This window comes from Martes martes, assembly GCF_963455335.1.
Source record: "Martes martes genome assembly, chromosome: 1".
Taxonomy (NCBI): Eukaryota; Metazoa; Chordata; class Mammalia; order Carnivora; family Mustelidae; genus Martes; species Martes martes.
In genome coordinates this window covers 192,137,133-192,155,989 of record NC_137888.1, presented here as the reverse complement: position 1 = coordinate 192,155,989, position 18,857 = coordinate 192,137,133, and the positions used below count along the sequence as shown (strand labels likewise).

Genomic DNA, 18,857 nt, shown 5'->3' with positions numbered 1-18,857 from the left:
TGTTAATATTAAATACTGATACAGCTATTCCTTTGTGTCATAATTTACCTGTTACAAATTTTATATATGTCTGTATCTACACATACAAATACATGCATGTATTTTTAAAAATCAAATACTTAAAAGACTAGTCTTACTCTGTAGCTTCAGTAGAAAAAAATATACCTTGCACTGAGGAATCTTTCATGATTGGGGAGTCTTTGAGGATCATCATGTTTTTTGATCAAAAAGGCTGTAAGGAACCCTGACATGATCAGGGTATCAAGAAATGCCAAAAGACTATATATATCACCATTAGGTCATCCCTGGGCAGTTTTTTCTATTTGGCTGATAAAACCCCCCCATAAGAAATAAACCCTAACAGCTTCTTCTACCTCTCTGTATCTTTCTAGTTAAAAACTCAGGTAAGAAACATTTAAAATCTTCAAAGCAACAGTTTAAAGGTATTTGAAGTGTATATACAAATGGTCTATAAAATCATGGATAAAACAAGATTCTAAATTCTAAGATACTTAGATCAGAGGTTCTACATTTAATTGAACTTACTAGTCTTATTCCACTGTTTTAAATTATGAAAATATATGGTCAACATTTAAAAACAAAAAAAACCCCTCCATTTTATAGAGATCAGACCCAATAAGACAAGTTTATATAGCATTACCATTATTACCTTCTCATTTAGTTACCTTTATTTCTTTACAGAGCACACTCTCTTCTTCTTCATGAATATAAAATTTCACAGTATTTTTCTGGACATCTTTCATGATTTTAACCAAACTGTTAAATACTTCAGGTTCTAACTGGCTTATAAAATTTGAAAGAGCAGGCTGGGCAGAAATGTTTACATCACTGGGCGATTTTGTTGTTTCTTTTTCTACTGGTTCCCGGGCAGTATCAGCAGGTACAGTATGATCAGAAGTCACCATCAGCTCTGTGGCATGGTGTGGCTGGTTCACTTCTACTTCGGTTAAACCCAAAGCTGAAGAGGAATGCTGCTCAATGGAGTTGGTGTCTTTCAAAGTATCACTACAAAGTGGCTCAAGGAGCTGTTTATTGTTGAAGTCACTTGAGGAAACTGGTAGGACAGGCTTTCCCAGAGGATTCAACGCTATCTTACTACCAGAATCATTAGGACTGATTGGTGGCAAATTCCCACTCTTGGCCGATGCTTTGATAATAATAGTATTTAGTTTCTCATGCAAGCCATCTACAAACTCCTGTACACCAGCTTTGGAAGTCTTAGAATATATGAACTCAGAAAGCCGTTTCATCTTCTCTTGTGTTGAAAAAATAGGTGTGGAAATCCTACTGACATATGAAACATTCTTTTGCTTCAAAATCTCTTCTATCTTCCTAGAAAAGAGATTGTACTCTCCTAACACTGTCCTCTCTGTGGTTTCACTCATTGTGGGTGGCTCTGCTGCTGGCACACACTGCTCCTCCACTGTCACCACCTGACCTGTCAACACGTCATCCTCAGTGGTGCCCTTTAGTGTGTCTGTAAATGGAGAGGATGGAAACTGGTAATCAGAACTTCTCTGTCTACTTATTACCCGGGGGTCGTTAGGAAAGGCCTCCTGTGGTGGCAGATACACCACTTGTTCTTCTGGTGATTTCATACCTATACAGGAAGAGTTCATTATTATAAGAGCAATCCAAAAAAATAACATCTGAAAACACAAACTCATAAATAGGAATGTCAGATCAAAGTATGTTATTTAAAACTATACACTGGAAGGTAGAATAAATATCTTAAATGATGGTATGAGCCCCATTTTCTATGTGCCCTACTTATGGCTGGTCTTTGGATTTCAGGATTTTGTTACTAGAGTAACAAGTCTGGATGTTATTTTCTTTGATTTCTTTTGAAGTGTTCGAACATGTGCAAATCTGGCATCAATACAAATTGTTTGCTTATTTCTGCTTCCCAGATCTGTTGAGGGGGAGGCTTCAGTAATATGGAAAAAAACATATTTCATATATGCATTAACAGTAACACTCCTGAGATCTTGAGCAGAGGAGGTCATTCAACTACCTGGTGTTAATGGAACCGTAATACTGTGACTTTAGACAGCTAGCTCCATCTACAGATTACACTTTTTCCCCAGAGACTATAATTCAAACATATTTTGAATTTTTTTATTTTAAAGATTTTATTTACTTACTTGACAGAGAGAGACACAGCCAGAGAGGGAACACAAGCAGGGGGAGTGGGAGACGGAGAAGCTCCCTGCTGAGCAGGGCTCAATTCTAGGACCCTGGGATTATGACCTGAGCCGAAGGCAGATGCTTAACGACTGAGCCACCCAGGCGCCCCCATATTATGTTTTTTAAACTGTATTTCAAAACACATGCCCTACGTCCCTTTTTAAAAAACAAGGGGAAAATATGTTTAACAGCAATTTATAGTATTTTAGGAAAAGAAAAAAGTTCATGATCTTTGCCCAGATGATATTATAAAGTTTTATTTTTTTAATTAATTTTTCTTAAATCTTGGCGAATATTTCCTAACAAATCGCTGTTGTAGTCTATGAAATGGTACCTCTATATCAGGAAGTTGCAGGTACAAGTACAGTTTTTAGAACTATGGTACTTTGAAGATATAGCGAATTCCTTATTCAAATTTGCACCCATATGTGGCAACATACCCTCTCCACAGAAATTCAGTTTTGGTTTTCCTCACACTCACACTTTTCTAAAGCTCTTAACAGCCTCAAAAGCAGTCAGCTTGTGACATTTCTCCACCAACCCTGGTAGTTGCCATGAACCACTACACCCGTTAACTACTGCAAAGGTATCTGCTGGCAAGTAAGACCACAACAAGTCTGTAGGTGGAAGAAGAGTAGGGGAGCAAAATGTCCAATGTACCAAGGTAAGAATTAAAACTTATGAAACTGATAAAGCAGAATTCAAGTTCCATAAAATAACTCCAGAATACAGAACATCCTTCTTAAATCTGTAACATGGGGTTTAGTGCACACACAAAATGTCTGGAAGGATACATAAGAAATTTCTAACAGAGGTTGATCCATGCAATGAAACTAAGTGTCTAGGACAGGGCTGCAAGACTTTTTGAGGTATTTTACTTTTTGAAATACTTTTCCACTTCTTGAGTACCATATCAGATGTCTGATTTATTTAAATAAAAACATTTAAACTGTACCTTGTAAAGCAAACAGGTTGGGGAATACCACCTATAATTTTTAAACTTCCAATTATGTATTATTTCAAATGAAATACCTGTTCCCAAGACATAGAGTTGTAGTTCAGACCAATAAGCTTATGCTTGAAGGGCTATGATAAAGGGATTTTTTTTTTTAAAGCTGAATTAAGCTTAAATCCATGTAGGGAATTTTCCCCCATTAAAAAAGTTTAAATCCCTTTTAGAAAAGCAAAATACCATCACCTAATTCTATTTTGCACAAATTTCCCCTATAAGATTCTGATCACTAGAACTGACAACTTCATCTTAAAAAATGTCTTTTCAGTAATGATCTAAAGGAAATACATGCCAATAACAATAATACATGTTTTCTAGTGATTGTCATTCAAGCATTACAGTACTTTGACTCTGAAAGGGGAATAATGAGTTCTCTAAAGGCAGCATCATTCACATATTTACATTTTCCATCACAAAATATAAAGATGGTACAACAAATAAAAGAGGACTGCAGATGTCAATGGCGCATGTTGAAGCATAAACAAGATACCTGGCTGCTTCTAATGAGAAAGGATTACTGACAGATAGAAAATAGGTGAATCCCAGGGATAATGTTGAGTGAAACAGCCAAAAACAAAACAAGACATTATAGGTTCCATTTACCTTAAATTTAAGAACAGGTAAAACTAATCTATGGTAAAACAAAAAAAAATACTAGATTAGTGGTTACAGTTGGGTCAGGGGGAGTACTGACTGGAAGACTAGAGGAGAAAACCTGGGGATGTTGGAAATGTTCTAAATCTTGATTTGGGCAGTTGTAACATGAGTCTATACACATGTAAAAACCCATTGAGCTGTGTACTAAAGATTTATGCACTTTCCTGTATGTCTTATATCTGTTGTTCCTGTTTTGCTTTTTTGGGTCATTTTTCCTAGGAGGAGACAAAAAATTTTCTTAAAGAAAACCATTCAGTCTTTTTTTAAAAAACTCTGTGGAGAGGAAAACCATAAAGACCAACTAAAACTACGCCACTTAGCTTTCCTTCAAATTAAGGGAAAAAAACCCATTACCACTTAAGATTTCTGAAAGAATAAGATATAATGAAATTGAAACCAACCAAAAAAGGCCAACCACCAAACTCTAAGCAAGAAAACAATGCCTATGACCATCTGCAGAGATGCTGAATGGACAGAACTCAGACAAAAGTAAAGGTCTAAGAACCAACAGCAATTGGCTAATCAGCAACATCTGTAACTGTTTCTGGAATCCCAAAGTTTCCTAATCTCTTATTTACACTACTTTACTTAAATAATCAGAAGAAGAATTGGGTCAAAAATTCAAGATTAGGAATAATGAACCTAGAAGATAACGGGCCTCAATCCTTTTGTTTTTTAAACTTTAAAGAAATTTGAAGACTGTTTTGCATAGGGTATTCTACAGAAATGGATTACGAAAAATATTCCCATTTTCCCAAGACATCGTATCAGACAGAATCACTACAGTGAAGGAAACTTAAACTCCGAATACTCAGTGACTTCTTTAAACACATTCTTTGTATAAGAATATTTGATACAAATCAAAGAAAGATTTTAAATGCAAATGTGATACTGTCCAAATTTTCTGTAATAACAGAACTCAAAATGATGCCCTACTGATAGAGAACCAGAAATGCAAGTAGCAATTCTGAAGAAGGGCACATCGGGAGGAAAAGCAAAGGGAGGCCTTCTCACCTGGTGTTTGTTTCTCACCATGTTTCCCCAGCTGGTCTTCTGGGCTTCTTGCATTCCCTCCTGAGGGAAAGCATCCATTAGATTTGTAGACTCTTTTCAGATATATGTGATACCTATATTAAGCACCTTTCTGACAACCCCAAACACTAACAAATCCAAGTATTACATCTTCTGCCTAAAACAATCCAGAAGGGTCATTCAGAAATAGAAGTTGATTCCCTTTGCATTCAGATGATGATGGAATATCAACATCTAGATGTTGTGCCTTCAAATGGCTCTGAAAATCAATTACAAAGCTACCTAAATGAAGAATGGTTAGTTAGGATAAGCACTTGTATTGACTACTTTTTAACTGTGTTTCTCCCACTCAAGCCAACATCTCCAGCTCTTAAGTACCAGTCACTTCTCTACCATCACTTCTAGAGCTCTTGCCCTTCTGGTAAGGTACTAAGTAGAGAATGGTGCTTAAGCCCATGGTAATTCTTCAAGTTTCAGAAATTCTTCACAGAGTCCTTGGAGGTCTCAGTAGCTTCTAGGTCACAAGCCAGTCTAACTTTTTAGCAAAAAGTTGGTTGGTTTTTTTTTTTCTTTTTCTTTTTAAAGGACTAGGAATGGAAAAGATGTGCCCTGGGAATATTTCAAAAAATGCTTAGCTAACAAAGGTAAGAACTTAGAATATTAAGAATATGTATATATATGTGTGTGTGTGTGTTTATACATGTGTTTACACAGAGAAATTAGAATACTGCAAAATGATCTTTCAACATTAACCTAGTCTTGCCCCATGGTCCAATAAGCTTTCTAGGGACTTCTGCATTTTATCACTTCAGGATAATCTCTATGATGATCTAAGTTTTCTAAGATAATCCAATGTTAAGAAATCAAGTTTGTTTTTTTTTTCCCAAACAGATGAACCTCAACATAACTTCTTAGATGATAGCTTCTTATGGTGATAGCTTATGGTGAAGTGTACACTAATAATTTGAGAAGATAGCATTTAATCTGTTGTCCCAAAGACCATCATTTCATCTCTGTCACTATCTCACCTTATTAGAAACTCAATTTCTGCCAACAATATTCATTTGGAAGTCTGCATGCTAAACTCCATTGGGAAAGTATGTTTTAAATCCCTCTGCTTTTATAGGCTGTTTTGCAGATACTTGCTGATGCTGACCAAAACCAGCAACAACCAATGATGAACATTACATTGTTCAAAATAAGATGATGTCAGAGCCAAGTAAGATGAACCACCCATTGACCCAAGAACAGAATCTAGAAAAGATGAACCCTTTAGGAAACTGCTAAGTAAAACCAAGCAAACCCAAGTCCCAGTATACATGTTCTTACCTGTAATTGGAATCAGTTTCCAATGTATTTCCGTCTCTTCAACATTATTTGACTTAGACTGTCTGCGGAATCCATGTTCAATGGGAACAGTGGGACACAGACTACAATCTTCAAAATTACTCATGTTAATTAAATTTGGATCCTAAAAATTAGAGTACATATTCAATAGCTTTTCAATTAACTTTTATGTCCAGAATAAACAAGTAGGCTCCACACCCAATGTGGGGCTTGAACTCACAACCCTGAAGCAAGTCACACATTACACTGTTTTTTGATATCAAATCCACAAGCTTCGATCTAAACATTACAAATGAGTAAAAACAGCATGGCAAAGTTAAAATACTCTGGTCTTAAAACATAATGTTTTCCCTCAAAACATAATTTGATGTTGATTTAGAGCAGAGGCTGGTAAGCATTTTCAATAAAGCACCAAGTATTTTAGGCTTTGTGGGCCAGATACCCAGGTCTGCCTGTGTAGTGCAAAAGCAGCCAGAGGATCCATCTAAACGAATGGCTGTGTTCCACTGTGTTCCACTAAAACCTTAGTTACAAAAACAGGCAGTGGGCGGGGGCACGGAGATGGCTCAGTCAGTTAAGAATCTGGCTTTTGACTTTAGCTCAGATCATGATCAGGGTTGTGAGATTGAGCCCCATGTTGGGCTAAGATTCTCTCTCTCCCTCTCACACATGCCTGCACTCTCAAATAAATAAATAAATAAATAAACAAACAAACAGACAGATGAAGGCAGTGGGCAGAGTTTGGCCCATGCTCCTATCAACTCAATTTAGAGTATTAAATATGTCAGGAAATGTTAATAATATTGGTTAGTTACCTAAGTTACATACTTCTGCAAGTAGGTCTCCTGACATCATCCTCCTCCTAAAATAAATATCCTAAAACTATGTGGAGAAAGCCTGGGTACATGCATATGACTTTTATTCAAAGGCAGGTGAGAGAAATAGGAGAAAAGGAAATTAGAAATGAACCCTTAGGAAAATGGTGCCATCCTGTTATTGTTATTTCCCAGAGATGCAGCCACATTTTGGGGAAGACAAGGTTACTTCTCAGCTGGAGATGAGTACTAAGTTTCCTTCATAAACAAACTGGATGTCCTGTCAAGCAATGCTGAGAGTCATTTCAGAAGTAATCCTTAAAAGACACTCACATTCCATTCCTCTTTGCATGAAAAATACAAACTACCTAATCTTGTTTATATCACTTTTGGATTCTAGAACTGCCAGTAGAAAGCCAATCTTTTGAGGATTCAATTTTATTAACTATATATATGCCGATATACACAATCCTATAAGCAGGAAGGAAAACAGCTACTTCTGCATTTATCCCTTTGTAATAAGGAATAACTTAGAACTACTATCCTGGACAGATACCTTTATTGCAATGTGTATTTTCTTTCTTTTTGAAAGGGAAAAAAATCCCATTGAAACACACCTACATCCTTTCAGACACACAAAAATAACATATATAATCAAAAGACATATGCTTACTTCTTTCGAATGTAGTTTATGGTCCGTGCCCGCCTCACCAGTACAAACAGCAACAGGATACTTTAACAATGATGTATCAACTTCTAGCAATGGGCTCTGAGTGCCCTTAAAATGCACACTTTCAATTTTTGCACAAGTAGGCTGCTCATATTCTTTCTTATCTGGGGGAGAGCTCAACTCATACTCATGCTTTTGCCTCAGCTCTTCATAGGCATCATCAGTATTCAATCCTAAGGCTTTGTTGACTGTGTCTGTCAAGGATGCATCAGAATGCCGTGCATTTGCTAGTGTTTCTGATAGCCAATTAAATAGCCGATGGATATCAGCAACACCGGAGTTAGAGGTATCCTGCGGCTGCTGTCTCAAATCAGCATCATGCCCAAGACAGCCAACAGGCTGAGGAGACCCTGAAGGTAAAGAGAAAGAAAAACCTTATCTTAGTTTGGAATGTTTGCATAAAAACTTAAAAATCATATACACCTAGAAATTAATTGTCATAAGATATTTATGGGCAAGAATCCAATCAGACCACTGGCTTAGACTGTACAAGTACATCCATCCCTTTCTTTACAAATATAACTGGTTCTAAAATTTTGCACACAGCAGGTACCAGGGTGGCTCAATTGGTTAAGCACCTGCCTTTGGCTCAAGTCATGATCCCAGGGTTTTGGGATTAAGCCCCACATCGGGCTCCCTGCTCAGTGGCGAGCTTGCTTCTCCCCACATGTATGTACTTTCTCTTTCAAATAAATAAGTAAAAATCTTTTAAAAGTAATAAGAAAAATTAAAAAATAAAATTTTGCACATAGCTAGAAATTCCCATAAATGAAAGCTTATTTTCGTAATTTGAAAACTGTATTAATGGAGAAATGAGCTCAGACATCATGCTGGTAGTATGGATAATATATATTAATACCTGTACTGTAGTTACCTTAAACTCTATTACCAAAATCCCAATCAGTTTACCCCCAGTTTTATCTGACTTGAAAACAGATAAAATATCTGTACTTGTTATTTTGCAAAATGTTAGCACATGCAGATTACATTTAAATCTACTAAAAAAAAAACAAACCATGGCTTAATTTGATTTCTATCTCCTTTATACCTATTAGATTTTGTCTTTAAGATAAAGCTTGATATTCTTATAATCTAAAACCTTATCTTGAATGACTAGATTACTTAATTTCATAACAAAGCTAAAATACTAGGGATACAAAATTATCCCGAAGCAGTCTATACTAAACTTGCACTAAGAACAAAAAGTACTATGAGAGAAAACATGTTAAAAGATGGTTACAAGCAGGTATAAATATGGGTGATCTGCACAACCATTATATTTAAAACCTACAAAGGGAATAGACATTCAGGAAATGGTGCTTGTAATGCTGAAGGAGGGCAAAGCCTGGAGAGATGTAAGGATTTCCAATTTAAGCAGGGTATGATGAACCATAAGGGGAAAAAATTTAGAAACAACAAAGTACATCCTCTACTTACATGGATTATAAAATCATAGTAGTGGAAAATAATCCGTAGAGACGGAAAGCAGATCAGTGGTGGCGTGGGGTGAGATTACAAAGGAGTATAATGTAGTATCTGAGGGTAATGAAAATGTTCTATATATTGGAGTGGTGGTAAAATAACTACCAAAATTTGTCTTTAAACTATGCCCTTAAAATTTACCGGTACATTTTATGGAAACCATAGCTCAAAAAAGTTAATGTAAAAGGGGGTTGGGAAAATAGGAGGTTACCTCTTATAAAATGAGTGGGTTCATCACCAAATCAAGATGAGGGTATTTTAAAAGCTAGAATCCAACCTTTAAATCTCTATTTTCAGAAATCAAAAATAAAGTGTACAAAATGACTAAAAAGAAACACAAATGAGGAACACCTAGAAATGTTAAGTCTGACTGTCACTAGTTCAAATTTAACCTATCTCTCCCTTCTCCCCTGTCTTACTTCTACTTTGGCCTATTGGCATGGCTTTCCCACCATTTTTATTATTGATAGAGCCTGACTGTAACCCACGACTATTTTTTCACACAGACAAAATCAATTATCAGCTAAACAGTACTAAAACTTAAGTATCTTGACCATTATGTGCTAGTGCTAGTAAATACAGCCAAGTTTAGGAACAATGTTTTAGAGTCAGCCACAACTAAATTATGAATTAAACATGGATTAATGAACTACATAACTTTAGGTAAAATTATTCAACTTCTTCAGATTTTTTTCATCTGTAAATTAAGGATAATAATGTCTACCACTCAAGAACTAAATGAGTCCATATATGTAAAACACCTGGCACATGGTAAGCACTTAATTCTCAAGACACCAGGTCAACAGTTAAGACAGTGCAGATCAGTAAATGTCCACAGGTTCAGCATGGCATAAGCTAAAGGTAATAACCATCAAGAAGCAGAAGAGCCAAAATCTAGGGAGGGATCTGAAATGCAAAGATATAAGGGTTGAGAGAAATGAAAGATGCTTCAGGAAGAAAGAAAGAGGAGTGTAAAGGACTGACTATGACATATTCTGAGAGAGATGAACCCTAATCAAGGAATATGTGAAAAAAGAGTGGGAAACATGGTTACCCAGGTGGGTCATGGCCAATCTATTAAAAACTTTTGAAAAGACATATACGAAGCTGAGACTGGAAGAACATGATACTGAAATGGGTGACAGATGCCAGGAAAGCCACCCAAGAGGTAAGAACAAGATGAAAATGCTAGAAAGAAAGAACACAGATCAAATAAAGAAGAAACACTGGAAAGTTACTGAAGACGACAACAGTGTCAAACAGAACTCTCTGCAATGATGGAAATGTTCCTTATCTGTGCTATTGCAATACAGTGGTATGGCTTATGCAATGTTCCAAATATAATACATGAACTTTTATTTCAATTTAAACTCTTTTTTTTTTTAAGATTTTTATTTATTTGACAGAGATCACAAGTAGGCAGAGAGGCAGGCAGAGAGAGAGGAGGAAGCAGGCTCCCCACAGAGCTGAGAGCCTGATGTGGGGCTCGATCTCAGGACCCCGGGATCATGACCTGAGCTGAACGCAGAGGCTTTTAACCCACTGAGCCACCCAGGTGCCCCCATTTTAATTTAAACTTAAATACAACACGTGGCCAGTGGTTACCATATGTGCAGGAATAGAGAGAGCAGAGCAGATAAGTGAAAGGTAACTGAGGATACAAGCACTGATGGCGAAGACAACAGTATAAAAACACTGATTTAACCTAATCATTTCTGAGACACACTGAATTTGAACATATACAAGTAAAATAGCTTAGTAAGAAACAGGAATGGAATACTGGTATCTGCCATAAATAACAAGAGCAGCAGCACAAAATTCAAAGGTCCACGAACTCAAAGACATTTCATGCTTTTTTAAGCAGTGTGAAGATATTAAAAATCTAGATGAAAAGGAGTACTTGCAGTACTGAAACACACACTTAAAAGAAGGATCTCCCATTTCTGACTTTTACTGTCAACTAAAACAAAATAAAGAAAAATAGAAAAAAAGAAGAAGTCAAACATATTACTGGGCTCCTGGGGTGGGAAAAAAATGTGTATGCATCTAATAAACAAAATTTAAACCTCAGAAGGTTCCTTTCACTAAGCAACATGCTAAAGGAACCGAATATTCAATGTACTTTCCCAATTATAAAATTAGCAGGACATAAAAGGACAAGAACTCCAATTAACAGGACAATAGCCAAGCATACTTTATTTTCCTCGTATTAGCCTAAGCTATACAATGCAGAAATCTGATTACTTTCTTTACAAAAACAGGGGACAGGCTGGATTGGTTCTGAGGCTATAACTTGCAGACCCCGGTACTAGGGGAAAGGACAGAACTACTTTACTGTATTTTTGGTTGTTATTTTTATACTATATAAAAGCAACCTGATATTTTTACCTTCATATAGATGGCAATTTTCAGATAAATTACTGGTTTTGGCGAGCTTTCTCATATTTTCAGGTAGATCCTCAAGCTTCCTCTTCAAGACAGTTTTGCTTCTCATATCTTCTGTGTCTGAGTCCCCACCCACATTTTTTTTCCTACACTGAATTAAATTAATCAATTCTTTGACTCTATCCTTATCATAATCCAAAGAGTGAGAGGACTTCTGCTTTCTAGGTAAAATAGTTTCACCCCTTGAGTTATTTCGTTTTCCAAATTTCATTTTTGTACCATTCATTTCTTCTTCTTGGCCTTCATAATCTGAGAGTGGACTGAACTGTTGAAGTTTTCTATTTTCTTCAAAAAGCTCTTTCAATTTACAAATTGGTAACTGATACATTTCAGGCCGAAAAATATAGGCATGCAAACAATTATCAATATGGGATTTATTTTTTGGAGCTGAGTATAAGAATTTTTTATCATCTAATCGGGAATCATACGGAAACATGATAAACTCTCGTTTACCTGAACCAAAACCTCGCTTAAAAAATTCATTTACATACTTTTCAACAACAGAATGAAAATTTATAGTATTTATATTTTTGAATTCCTTTCGACACTGAATCAAAGCAAACTGTAAAAACTGAGTTATTTTTAATACATCTGTCATGCTCTCATGTCTCTTCTGTGGTGTTGCATTAGTTGAACCTTTTTGTGCTGTAAACAAACAAAAAGGCAAACCATGTTAGCAATCAAGAATCAAATACAGATCTACATGTTGTCAAAGAAATGCAACAACATTTATACATTAATGGTAAACCAGACTAGCAGTATGTACCCTAATACATATATGCAACATAGAAATAAACGAAGAGTGTCGCTTCTAAAAAGAGGCCAATTAAGAAACCAAAAATTGTAGAGGGTATTTTTAAAGGGAAAAACACCCACTCATTGAAGATCTTCATTTCTTATTGTCCCTTGGCATTCAACTGGTAGCAGGGAAATGTAATGAGAAATAAAGAAGCAAGGCAAAATCTGAGGCCCCTTGTAAGAGAATCCTGCAACTGATAGCAATGTCACTCCTTCCTGCTGTACTGTAATAAATTTAACTTTACATTAATGTTTTACACCCTATAGACAGATATCTAAACACCAAGTGGCTACAATTGAAAATGTCATTCTTAATTTAACAATGAAACCCATCAGTGGGAATTTTACCTTAATATAGCATTGAAGTATGTTCTTAGGAACAGTGAATAGCAAATTCTAACACCAGTGTAAAAAACTTTTATTAATTTTAAATGGCCTAAATTTAGCCTAGCATATGATCTTTTTATTGTTAAAATTTGAATGCAAAAATGAACTCAGCTAAAAAAAAAATACTACTTATAATATAGAACCCTAAAAACCAAAGCTACTACAGTATTTTAATAATTACAATTAATGTTTATTTAGTGAAAACACTGTTAACTCCCAAATAATTTTCCATTAAAAGATAATCAAGACATACATAGTTTATGTTTTATTTTGCTAATGCATCTTAATAGCCCCACAGTATTTTCCAAAATATAAGAAACAAAATGTTTACTAAGTTATCTGGAAAATTTCAAAGAAATGTTAAGTATTTATCAGTGACTTGATTTAGATATTCGAAGAACTTACAAGTAACTATGCCTCTAGATTCTTGAAACAGAAATAAAGCATGTAGGACTCGAGATCTGGCAGTTTGATGTTCTAAAAAAACAGAAGCCAAAACTGGTTAGCAATATGTTCTAATGAAAAAATGAAAAAGAATTGTAAAAATTAAAGAGATCACTTACCATATGGAGAAACCATTTGACAAGGAGAGAGAAGAAAAAGGTATCCTCGGTCTCCCAAAGGTTTAACAAGAACCTGCATTTTTGGAAAAGGGAAGAAGTTGAATCTGCTTCATTATTACTCATCATAAGGCAGGCACATAGCAGTTTCTAATAATTGTAAAGCAAACAAGTTACTGATCATCTTGCTTTAGGAAAAATATTGCTACCACATTAAAAACTCTATGAACTTTCTGATTAACAGAATTCCAATCAAACAAAAATTCCCTAGTTCTCATAAGATATTACTGAACGAATTCCCCTAATTAACTGTGAAACCAACTCAATTTTTCCTTGACACTAAAATACAAGGACCAAATTAAAGACGTCAAATACCTTCCTCAACAATTCAAAAGACATGTTAAATTGCCAAAGCAGTGTGCTAAATGTTAGGGGTATAAAAACAAGTATAGCACAAACATTACATTTCATGAGGTCAAGCTAATCTCAAATTAAATGTGTTGCTATAATCTAATTCTTCACATAGTTAATGAACACCTTTCACCCTAAGGCAATCTGCCTTGCCAGAAAGAACTTTAAAGACAAGCAACACAAGAGCCTTGATCATAAGAAATTTATAATTGGGTAGAGTAACAGAAGAAATATCAATAATTATTCAAAACAGAGAAGTTCTCAAAAAGATATACAAAACAACAAGAAGAGAAAAAATATAGTTTATAGTTGGAAAAGATACTGACAGTGTACTTTAGGTGGATTTTGAAGGATAGGAACACTGCCAAGAGCCTAAGATTATGGGAAGGACTATTTTAAGAGTCAACATCATGAGCAAAGGCAGTTGTAATTGATGAATGGTCTGCAGGCATTAGAGTACTTAAGATTAGCAAAAGGGTGATGGCAGACTGGGACAAACATACAAGTCTAGAAGGAAAGATTATGGGCTCAATTGTAAAAAGGCAAGAATACCAGGTTAGCCAGGAATGCCCTCAAGAGTATATGCCCTTTAGAACTGGAGTTCAAAAAACAACCAAAAAACTCCAACAGCACTGTGAAGTAGGGGGAAATAAAAAAAGTAATGCAGGAAAGTTTGTGAGCTACTGCAATCATTTGCAATATGTTTTAGATTGAAGAAAGGGGAAGTAAAGGAAGATCTAAGCATGACAGTTGAACATAAAAGGTTATCGGGACTCTAAAAGGAAGTATGTGTCACCTAAATTTCTATTAATTCCAGTAAACAAAGTCTGTTTAAGAACCCATAATTTAATGGACAGAAAATAACTGCTATCGATTTACATTTAATAAAGACAATGAACAGCCAAAAGTAAGATGGACAATGTACATGCAAAATTTCTGTTTCAGACTCAAATACTTTTATCCAAAATGTTTCATTTTTATTTATTTAGAGAGAGAGTATGCACAGAGGGCGGGGAGAGAGAGAATCTCAAGCAGACTCTTGAGCACAGAGCCTGACATGGATTTCACAACCATGAGATCATGACCTTATCAAGAGTCAGATCCTTAAGCTACTGAGCCACCTGGGTACCCCTAAAACATTTTACATATCATATCCCTTTTAACATTTTACCCATCTCTTGGTTTGTCAGAACACGAAGCTGGGAAATACGAGTTAAGATTTTCACGTTTTGTGGTTATTAAGGAAAAACAGATAATTTTAATGTCTCACACACTCTAATGCCAGGGTTTTAAATTCCATTGGTTCAGTGCCATAAAGACCCTTGTCTTCTAATGGGCCTTAACATCCCCAGAGACCCATGGAGCACAGGGAATCCACACCCAGAAACAATAATCCAGCAGACAGAGGCCCTAAATAGTATTTTTGCCTTTAGCTCCCAGAAACACTTTAAATGCTGTAGGGGAAAGAAACACCTTTGAATTCCATACTACTGCTGCCTCTATTACACCTTACTGTTTTCTTCCCCTCAGATAACAGTATTAATCCAGTCTGCCAGTTTTTATTTCTTGATTCTACTATTTTGACTTTTCAAATAAACATTACAGGTAACATGGTACAAACACAAAAAAGTTGGGGAACCTGGCTAGCTCAGCTGGTAGAGCGTGTGACTTGATTTCGGGGTTGTGAGTTCAAGCTCCGAGTTGGATGTGGAGATTACTTAAAAATAAAATCTTTCCAGGACCTGGGTGGCTCAACTGGTTGAGTCTGACTCTTGGTTTTGGCTCAGGTCATGATCTCACGGTCCTGGGATCCAGCCCCATGTCAGGCTCCATGCTCGGCAGAGTCTTCTTGAGATTCTCTCTCTGCTCCCTCTGCCCCCTGCCCCCCGCTCACATTGTCTCTCTAAATTAAATAAAAATAAAATCTTTCCTGATTTTTTTTTCCTGAAACGAATACTACACTATATGTTAACTAACTTTAATTTACATAAAAACTAAAATAATAATAAAGTCTAAAAAAAAAAGGGCAAACAAAAATATGGTAAAAATATAAAACAGTAAGCTCACAACCTAGGAGGAAATAAGCCACCCTAAGTGAGACTTAGCAGAAACAGATTCCAACACCCTAGGATTTCAACTGGAATTTCAGATGTAATATATAAAACAGGTTATGAGCTGCTTAAAGACATAACTTGAAGAATTGAAAACACGTGCACATAAAAACTGGTACACAAATGTTCATAGCAGCTATTTATAAAGAAGAATGGAAACAACTGATGAATGGACAAAATGTGGTATTATCCACACAAGGAAATACTGTTCAGCCATGAAAAGGAATTTAGTACTGATATATGCTACAACATGGGATGAACTTTAACAAAGTATTATGCTAAGATGGATGCCTGTGTGACTGAGTCAGTTGAGTAACTGACTCTTGGTTTTGGCTGAGGTCATGATCCCATAGGTCTTGAGACTGAGCCCCATGTGGGCCCTCCATGCTCAGCAGGGAGTCTATGTGAAGATTCTCTCTCTGCCCCTCCCCCTCTTAAATATACAAATCTTAAAAAAAAAAATTATGCTAAGTGAAAGAAGCCAGGCACATACTGCATGATTCCACTTACATAAAGTATCTAGAACAGACAAATCCGTAAAGAAAGAAGTAGATTCATTGTTATTAGGGACTGGAGAACAAATGCGGAGCGTATGCTTAATGGGTATGAGGTTTCTTTCTGGGGTGAACAAAATGTTCTGAAAACAGATAGTGATGATGGCTATACAATACTGTGAATCCACTAAAAATCACTAAAAAAGTGTACACTTAAAAATGGCTAAAACATACAGCAGCAATATCCACAACAGCCAAACTACAGAAAGAGCCTAGATGCCCACCAACAGATGCTAAGATGGATAAAGATGATGTGATAATTGGGGCACCTGGGTGGCTCAGTGGGTTAAAAACCTCTGCCTTTGGCTCAGGTCATGATCCCAGGGTCCTGGGATCGAGCCCCACATCAGGCTCTCTGCTTAGCAGGGAGCCTGCTTCCTACTCTTGCTCTCTCTGCCTGCCTCTTTGCCTCCTTGTGATCTCTGCCTGTCAAATAAATAAATAAAATCTTAAAAAAAAAAAAAAGGGGGGCACCTGGGTGGCTCAGTGGGTTAAGCCTCTGCCTTCGGCTCGGGTCATGATCTCAGTGTCCTGGGATCGAGCCCCACATCGGGCTCTCTGCTCAGTGGGAGCCTGCTTCCCCCCACCCCCGCCTGCCTCTCTGCCTACTTGTGATCCCTCTCTCTGTGTCAAATAAATAAATAAAATCTTTAAAAAAAAAAAAAAAGATGTGGGGCGTGCACAAGTGTGTGTGCGCGCGCGTGCACGCACACGCACGCGCGCACACACACACACACACACACACACAATGGAATATCATGCAGCCATCAAAAATGAAATCTTGCCATTTGCAACGATGTGGATGGAACTAGAGGCTATTGTGCTATGTGACATAAGTTAATCAGAGAAAGACAATTATCATATGATCTCACTGATATGAGGAATTTGAGAAACAAGACAGAGGATCATAGGAAAAATGAGGGAAAAATGAAAGAAAAATGAAAGAAGACAAAACCAGAGAGGGAGACAAACCATAAGAGACTCAAGAAACAAACCGAGGGTTGCTGGAGGGGAGGAGGGTAGGGAGATGGGGTGGCTGGGTGATGGACACTGGAGAAGGTGAATGCTGTGAACTGTATAGGACTGATGAATCACAGACCCGTACCTCTGAAACAAGTAAATTATATGTTTAAAAAAAAAAAGGCTAAAACAGTGAAGCTCCTTTCAATAAAAAAATACTAAGGAACATCAGAATATAACACCTCTACCTCCTATAACAGTGCCTGGCACATGATAGGTACTCAGTAAGTATTCCTAAAAAATTAACAAGAATCTATCTATTAAAAAAAAAAAAAAGACCAGGCAGGTCAAGAATAATCAAATATAACTTTCAGAAATCAAAAATATGTGAAATTAAACACTCAATGAATGAATTAAACAACAAACTAGACACAGCTAAAGACAGAATTTGTAAACTAGAAGACAGCTATGATGAAATTACTCAGAATGCAGCACACAGAAACAAGTGAATACAAAACACAAAAGAAAATCAAGTATCAAGTACAAAATGAAAAAACCTGACATGTGGTGCTCTAGGGTCCTAGACAGTCTAAACAGAATGAAGGACAAATATAGCCAGATAATACCTAACTGTATTACAGAAATGAATATGTAAATCCAGATACAAAAGAATACACACCAGCTAGATAAATAAGAAATCTACACCCAGACATGTAATTGCAAAACACCAAAGATGAAGATAAAAAGCAACCAGAAAAAGACAACAACTTACAAAAGAATAGTAATTAGACTAAGAACAGACCTCTCAACAAAAATAGAAACCAGAAGATACTGTAATACAGCTAAAGTGCTAAGAGAAAATAGCTGTCAACCCAGAATTACGCACCCAGGATCTAACAATTAAGGAATACATGGTTTTTTTTGGGGGGGGGGGGGTGCGGCAGCAAATCTACCAAGAGGGCATGTTCAAAAATTGACCACAAAGTGAGTTTTAGATCAAGTATCAATAAATTTCCAATAATCACCACCTGTTCTAATAGGATTAAATTTTAAAAGTATTATATTTGGAAATTTTAAAACATCCTCTGTATCATGTGTCAAAGAAGGAATCACAATGGAAACCAAGAAATATTTAGAACTGAATAATGATGAAAACTCTACACATTAGAAGTTGTGGAATGCAACTAAAACAGTTGTTGGAACTCAAAATTCAATGACCATTTTCCCAACTTCCAAAGAAGGCAGAAATAATAAAATGAACCCTCCAAAACTGGAAGTTAATAAAACTAACAGCTAAGATTAGTAAAAGATAAAACAAAGATACAATAGAAGGTTAAAACCATAATTT

The 18,857-nt window shown here is 36.2% G+C and overlaps 1 protein-coding gene across 4 annotated transcripts in view; it reads right to left on the bottom strand.

Moving 5' to 3' along the window:
* The window catches only part of TASOR (transcription activation suppressor), a 51,747-nt gene that overhangs the window by 7,272 nt on the left and 25,618 nt on the right, over positions 1 to 18,857 (bottom strand). For 2 of the 4 annotated variants that reach the window (XM_080819321.1, XM_080819319.1), the window contains exons 12-18: positions 13,477 to 13,549; positions 13,319 to 13,390; positions 11,672 to 12,373; positions 7,745 to 8,151; positions 6,239 to 6,380; positions 4,892 to 4,951; positions 687 to 1,621 (exon numbers count right to left, since the gene is read on the bottom strand). In XM_080819321.1, coding sequence (XP_080675447.1) covers positions 687 to 1,621; positions 4,892 to 4,951; positions 6,239 to 6,380; positions 7,745 to 8,151; positions 11,672 to 12,373; positions 13,319 to 13,390; positions 13,477 to 13,549 — 2,391 coding nt within the window. The remainder of the gene's footprint in view (positions 1 to 686; positions 1,622 to 4,891; positions 4,952 to 6,238; positions 6,381 to 7,744; positions 8,152 to 11,671; positions 12,374 to 13,318; positions 13,391 to 13,476; positions 13,550 to 18,857) is intronic. The other 2 variants (XM_080819322.1, XM_080819320.1) reach the window with 1 other exon arrangement.